The sequence below is a fragment of the Phragmites australis genome, chromosome 10 (assembly GCF_958298935.1).
Source record: "Phragmites australis chromosome 10, lpPhrAust1.1, whole genome shotgun sequence".
NCBI classification, from domain to species: Eukaryota; Viridiplantae; Streptophyta; class Magnoliopsida; order Poales; family Poaceae; genus Phragmites; species Phragmites australis.
In genome coordinates this window covers 12379437-12386416 of record NC_084930.1, presented here as the reverse complement: position 1 = coordinate 12386416, position 6980 = coordinate 12379437, and the positions used below count along the sequence as shown (strand labels likewise).

The 6980-nt window shown below is 41.6% G+C and overlaps 1 protein-coding gene across 4 annotated transcripts; it reads left to right on the top strand.

Annotated features, from left to right (window-relative positions):
• Window positions 1-962: 962 nt before the first annotated feature.
• Window positions 963-4878, top strand: LOC133930305 (E3 ubiquitin-protein ligase CCNB1IP1 homolog). Of its 4 annotated transcripts, none has more exons than XM_062376934.1 (9): window positions 966-1295; window positions 2496-2603; window positions 2720-2792; window positions 3071-3116; window positions 3204-3234; window positions 3524-3779; window positions 3850-4013; window positions 4198-4462; window positions 4578-4878. In XM_062376934.1, the coding sequence occupies exons 2-9, from the start codon at window positions 2534-2536 to the stop codon at window positions 4582-4584; spliced, it is 912 nt and encodes a 303-aa protein (XP_062232918.1). In that variant the 5' UTR covers window positions 966-1295; window positions 2496-2533; the 3' UTR covers window positions 4585-4878. The 4 variants fall into 4 exon arrangements, with proteins under 4 accessions (XP_062232921.1, XP_062232919.1, XP_062232918.1 ...); XM_062376936.1 differs by having other exon boundaries at window positions 967-1295; window positions 4225-4462; XM_062376937.1 differs by lacking the exon at window positions 4578-4878 and having other exon boundaries at window positions 963-1295; window positions 4225-4466.
• The last annotated feature ends 2102 nt before the right edge of the window (window positions 4879-6980 follow it).

The following is a 6980-nucleotide window of genomic DNA, read 5'->3' as shown; positions in this document are numbered from 1 at the left end:
CCTGTTTGCATGCGGCATGCCGATAAGCCCCTAGGCTCCTTGCCATGTAGGATGTTGGCATATTGAGTGCCAATAGGTACTAGTCGGTATACAACATATCTACTAGGGATCTGTCGGCATTTCACGTGCTTATATGTATCTATTTTTACAATTTGTGAATTCGGCTATTATTTTTATAATGTTTTAAAAAATACTATTATTTAAAAAAATTTGCCGCCAGGTACTGTCTGAGTTAAATTAATGTGTTGCTAGCTAGTTGCTGCTTACTGATCCATTTTTGGCCTTTTGGATTTTGGATCTGGGACACTTCGGCTAGTACTTGTGGTTGGTAGCAGACTAGCTAATAGAACGATTTTGGTTGCACTCATTCTGTACTTAGGCGAGTAACTAGTGCTTCAGTACTTTGTACTCTGCAGTTTGTAATAGCATAATTTGACTGTTTTTCTGATTTTTTTTACCACATACATACGTTTAGAGAATAGTATGTAAAGCATAAATATATTTTTTAGTGCAAACATAAAGCATTCAAATAATAAAATAGATGTATTTAACAAAACCGGCCAGTTCATAGCGGTTGAACCAGCTAACAACTAACACCTTGGTGGGTTAGATGGCGCGTCCGGTCCTAACTATGGTTGCGCCCTTTGCCAAAAGAAAAGGGAAAACACCAAAGCCAATTTTTTGTCGCAATGATATATATGGATAAGGAGATACAGAAAAGGTACTAAGGTAATTTGATCTGATCAATTGAGTATTTGTAGAAAGAAGCACACTTGGCTAAATAAAAAGAGCCTGTTGAGAAATGCAAATAGGATGGAGCCTTAGTGGCAAAATAATCGATGGTGAGCTGAGTCCGTCAGGTTTGTCCCACGCATCATCTAAATAGTCTCTAATAAAAGCTCCAGAACGGGACCGGTCTTAAAAAAATATTAAAAATGCGAAGTGAACTCCATGGCCCGCTCCCGTGTTTGGCGTCGCGGCCCCCGCACCTGACACGGTGAGGCCTGACAGCCGGACGTTGCCTGGTCACCTCCGGACCACGGCTTGGAGACGGAGAGCAGAGGCTGAAATTTTGAAATCACCACGCCTAAGCACACGCGGTGCCGCCACCGGAAATCCCCGATTCCCCTTCCTCCTCCCGCTCTTCCTCCCGGTCGCCGCGATGCGGGAGTCCTAGCTCCCGGGACCCCCCAGTGACTCGCGGCGTCGTCCTCGCTCGACAGCCCCGCCGCCGCGGCCACTCGCGAGCTCGGCGCTCGCACACGTCTCCCCCGCCGCGGGCGCGCACGCGCGAGGTAATGTCCCTGACCCGATCGCTCTCAGAGGCGCCATGACGAACGCGGGATTTCGTGTGCTGTTGCGACCGTATTACTACCCAATTGTGGTCGTGATTGTGTGGATTTCGTGCCGAAATAGAGCTTTTTTGTGGATGCGATTTGATATGCACTGGCGCACGAAGTGGCTAGGGTTTGGCGATTATTTATATGGTCTGTGCTCTGCTCACCAGGGTTTCCATTTGATCGTACCGTAGGGAACAGGCCTGGTTTAATCATGATTACTGCAGCCGTTTCTGCCGAATTACGGTATTTTTTGCCGGCAATTTCCGTGTGGATTTGCCATTTCGAGTGTAGAAATGCTCGCATGCTTATGTTTGGTGTGCTTAATTGTTTTCTGGGGGTGATGTGGAAAGATCAATACAGGTCACCGTTATATCTTTGATTTTTCTTTTCCCTTTTTGAGAAGAGCGTGGAATTTGCTTGTGCGTGAGCTTGAATATTTATTCTGCAAAGGTCTGCTGTACATTAGGTTCCTGCATGAATGTGATACTTGATCCCAATGAATAATTTATCTGGGATGCAGTGTTTGCATTTTATTAGCTTTCCTGTATGTATAACTTTGCGCCAAACAAAACTAGCAAATTTTCACCTATTTGAAATATTGCATTATGTTTTTTCTTAGTGCCTTGGGTGCCGAAAGTATTGGGGTTCCACCAATGGTTGAAGTCATATGGTTTAAATAGGTTGGGGCAATGCTTTAAGTAGTATAAAGTGGTAAGCGACCGACCATCCCACCTTGTAGTGGTATGCAACATTGAAACCGGTATGACAATTAAAAACATAAATATTTATATGTGATATGAATTATAAAGAAAAGTACACAACTAAATAATCGGGTTTGAAATGTATCAAAATAGCAAAAGAAAGCTCCTAGCACTATAACCTACACATGCACCCCACTGAAATGTCATCAAGATTACTATCTAAAACAGTGACTTGCGGTGCCATTCATTGGACAAGTGGAATCAAGATCCAAATTATGATACACTAGCATATATCACAGAGTCATATTGTTATTTTCCCTTTTCCTGGATTTATTTGGATTTTTTGGTGAACTGCCAGCTATTGTATCCATTCAGTTGCTTTAATTTTTTCATGTAAGGTTTTATGTTCCCGTATGTCTGAGTTGTACTTCACTGATACATCTCACATATGTAGGTTTGGACAAATCTGTATTGTTGTCTTTAACTTCCAAAATGAAGTGCAATGCTTGCTGGCGGGAATTGGAAGGGCAAGCCATAACAACCACTTGCGGTCATCTCTTATGTATCGCCCAGCACCCTGAATTCCTATTTATTTTGGGCAAGATTGCATTATCTGCAGTTTTGCAGAGAATGACAACCTACTTTAGTTTGACTGGTCATTGTTAACCTGTTGCATAGGTACTGAGGATGCGAAGAAAATATTGAATAATGATGGTGCATGTCCAATATGTGATCAAGTGCTTTCAAAAAGGTCAGTATGTGCAGTAGGGCCAACATTTGGTTGTTTCTACTTACTATAGCCGTTCCCCTCTTAAACTACGTTACCCATATCATGTATTAAAATGAGCATCCAAGTAAATTTAGTAAATACCTTTTTTCCGTTCCCATTTTACCATATTGTTGTGCTTTTAGTGAGATAATGAAACTATTAAGTTAGTCCTGAGCATGTTTTATATAGGCCTATTGTTTTTTTTGTGTTTCTACTGTTTTATGAGATAATCTGAGTACTGCTGACCTGTTTTTACTCAGCCTTATGAAACCAGTGGATGTAGATCCAAGTGATGATTGGACAAATGTAAGTGGGCTCTTGACATACTAGATACAAAGTTAATCTGATTCTATCATGTGATTCATGTTTTCTGACTATTGGGCCCCATTTCAGATGGCGATGGCTGGGATTCCTCCACAAATACGTATCCTTATAACTGTTATTGGACCATTCCAGATTTTAATGTGGGATCTGTCTTGTTTAGCCGTTTTCTGAATAATAACCCTCCTGGTTATCCACTAATTTAAGCTTAAGAAATATATTAAGTTTTTTTGCCATGTTATGGTTAGCGGAATGCCACAAGCCTAAGATACATTGCTGGAATACACTGAAGCAACAAATACTGTCAGCCTGAAAAGAAATAGAGTCAAAAGATTTTATTTTTGAATATTTTGATAATCACCAGGATGTTTCCCTCACTTGTTGATAACCAGTCATGAAGAGTGCATACAGAAGCGTCATGTTTTACATTGGACAAAAGGAACTGGAGATGCAGTACAAGATGAACCAGGTCGTTGGTCAATGTAGACAGAAGATTGAACTGATGCAGGGAAAGTTTACAGAGAAGCTAGAAGAACTGCATGCGGCATATCAAAAGATGGGTAAAAAATGCCAGTTGATGGAACAGGAAATTGAAAACCTCACCAAGGATAAGCAAGAGCTTCAAGAGAAATTCGCAGAGAAATCCAGGTTGGTGTAATACAGCTGAATCTGTTTTATCTCACATGAGCCCAGCAACAGAATGTTCCTTCTTTTCCAGGCAGAAGAGGAAGCTTGACGAGATGTATGATAAACTAAGGACAGAGTACAACTCTTTGAAACGTTCGGCCATCCAACCTGCAAATAACCTCTTCCCAAGAGCTCAGCCAGACCTGTTCACAGGCATGCCTAATATGATTGATAGCAGTAACCATCCCAGGCAAGGTAATCTAAGCACGTATCATACTGCAAGCCTATTGCGTTGTCTATCTTGATTTACAATTTAGCACTTTAGCTATCAGCTATCCTGTCTATATTATCTATTAACTGCATGTCCTTATCTAAAAAAGAATCACATGTCTTTCTCTTCATTAGCTCTCCACAAATACAGCTGATTTACTCGTTGCAGGTTCGATTTTTACCCCTGATACTCCAGGGCGGAGAGAGGAGATGTGGGCTGCAGCGCCACGGCAGCGGCTCGCCAACTCTGATACATTTGAAATGTCTGGGGGATCTGGTCACTTGGGAGCACCTACTGTTGATGCTAGACCCCGGAAACCAGCTGGGCCTGTCTTTGGAGCTAGCACGAACAATCCTTCTGCAGCCTTGCGGAATATGTTAATCTCACCGGTGAAGCGCCCTCATCTCTCCCGAAACCGTCCACACATATTCACGTAATAATCTACCTTTGCTAGTGCACTTATTGGCATTGTTGAGCCGATTTCTAGAGTTAGCTTGCTGTAGTTGTCCTTATACATTGCATGCTGACTGATCAAACTAACATTTCAGGCTGTAGAACTGGACTGCGAGATCTCAAAGGGCATCTGTACATGATGTAAATCTCTCTCTGATCTTTGTTTTGATAGAAAATGTTCCTGCGTATCCCTGGGACATGGTTACCTCATTTCTTAGATGTCCACGATAAACCAGAGTAGCACATTATTACTTGCCTGATTACAATGAAATGTACAGTATACCTGATTAAAATTTCAGGTGATCATTTGTTGTTCAAAGCTAGAGCTTTGGAAAGAGTTTGTCTGTGTTGATGTATGCCACATAGCTAGTCCAGCAATGAGTCCAAGGATTCTTATTTCTGAGAGGTTTGGGCAGTAACTCCAAAATAATGGTAAATTGTGGCCGTGCCGGATGTGCCTTCTAGCTATACAGGTGAAATCAAATCTCTGTGAAGATCATGCATGTAGCGAAAATGATCCTATTGGATTATGATTATAATTTTAGTGATTAATGATAACATAGTCATTGATACTAACATGTTTGTGAAGAATATATGTTAGTAGGTTTTATAGATGCAATACATCAAGAAGCTACCGTAATTGGAACAAAGTTTGATTGAATTGGAAAAGGTTCCAGCGAAAGTATGACGCTGAAAGAATTGCACTCACCGGAGCATTATGTCCAGAAGCAGTTTGACTCACCGGATGATCCGGTGATAACGAATATATACGCCGGAGCAATTCTGTTAGAAGTCAGAGTGGATTGTACTCATCGAAAGGAATGTACACCGGACTATTTAACAGAAGCTTGGTATTTTCGAAGGAAATGGATTACAAGGCACTGGATGATTCGGTGATGAGATGGATATCACGTCGAAGCATTTTGTAACTTGTGTCACGGTGCAGAAGACTATAACTCAATGGATAGTCCAGTAATGAAGTGATGCACACCGGAGGCTTCACCGAGTATTTAACAAAGTGTGTGAAAAACCTAGAAAAAAGTTCTACACACCGGAAGGTCCGGTGATGAAGACAGTGCACACCGGAGTATTTTGTGCAGAGAAGAAGTTTGGCGTGGTCTAGCTCAGGATAACTCATCGGATTGTTTGGTGATGAAGAGGATGTATACGCCGGAGTATTCAGTGTTCAGAAGAACTCTGAGTGGGGTTCTAATGGCTAGTTTCTAAGAATGTACACACCGGATGGTTCGGTGCTTGTGCCTCTGTTAACGCCGGATCATCCAATGTTCACAGAATCTGTGAGCCGTTGGGATAACGGCTAGTCCCAAGGTTGAGGCTATGAAAACCCTTCCACCCATTCATTTGAAGCTACTGGAGTCTAGAGAAACTCTTGTACACCTAAAAAGACATCTAAGCTATCCTAGAGTATAAAGTATTCATCCAAGGCGATTAAACATACCATTAGTGAGTGATTAGTGCTTATAGGTCTAGAGGGAAGACTTGCTAGGTGCTGCAACCTAAAGTGTGGATCAAGGAATGATCCAAAAGTGTAACGAGAGATACGCCGGTGCCTTGGAGTCTTTGTGACTCGCCGATAATTTGTTGACCCTCTGACTTGGTGTGGAGTGACGATAAGAGGATTGTGCGGGGTTGCGGAGGCTCTTGTCTTTGTAACTAAAACTCCAAAGTGAAGACGGTGTACAAGTGACCGGAAGAGAGGTTAATAGTGAGACCTCGTCTTGTTAGCTTGGTGGCTCATCGTGCTTGAGGCCTTGTCTTGGTGACTTGGTATCTCAAGAGCCGTGATCAGAAGAGACTTGGTGACTGGGAGCATTTCCTTTGTGGAGCTCCAACGTGGACTAGGGGTGGCTTGTGTGCCACCGATACCACAGGATAAAAATCACTCGTGCCGAGTTTGTTTCTCTACCTTATTTACGTTTCCGCATTTACTTACTTGCAATTTACCTTGCAATTCTCTTAAGTGGTAGAGTAGACACACTAGATAAGTCTAGAGCACATTTAGATATAAATTGAGATTGACTTATCTTGTGAAAGTTTTAGAGCTAATAGTTTTAAGTGTCCTAATTCACCTCCTCTTAGAACGTCCTCGATTCTCTATAATTGATATTAGAGTCTCGTGCTCTTCAATTGGGCTTAACCGCCTAAAGTTGTGACGTCCGAGGTTAGGGATGGATATTAGTAGTGCTAATTTCCCCGATGGAAAATTCTAATGGCATGTTATTTGCAAGCAAAAGGTCTAGATGTTTGGAGGATCATTGAAGAGGGGATGAAAGAACACATCACCAAAGTGTAGAAACAATTTGATGCTTTAGCGAAGAGTATCATTTTATCATCTTTATGTGTTGATGTATTTAATAGAGTATATTCTCTCATCAATGCACATGATATTTGGAATAGTCTCATTGAAATACATGAAGGCACAAAGGATGTGAGTAATGAGAAATATCATATTCTTGTGACTAAACTTAATAGTGTCA

Excerpts from the sequence above, each read along its gene's own strand:
- LOC133930305 (XM_062376934.1), top strand. The coding sequence starts at position 2,534 with ATGAAGTGCAATGCTTGCTGGCGGGAATTGGAAGGGCAAGCCATAACA. Across the intron at positions 2,604-2,719 it reads CACTTGCGGTCATCTCTTAT|GTACTGAGGATGCGAAGAAA; the intron begins GTATCGCCCAGC and ends CCTGTTGCATAG. Across the intron at positions 4,014-4,197 it reads CAGTAACCATCCCAGGCAAG|GTTCGATTTTTACCCCTGAT; the intron begins GTAATCTAAGCA and ends TACTCGTTGCAG.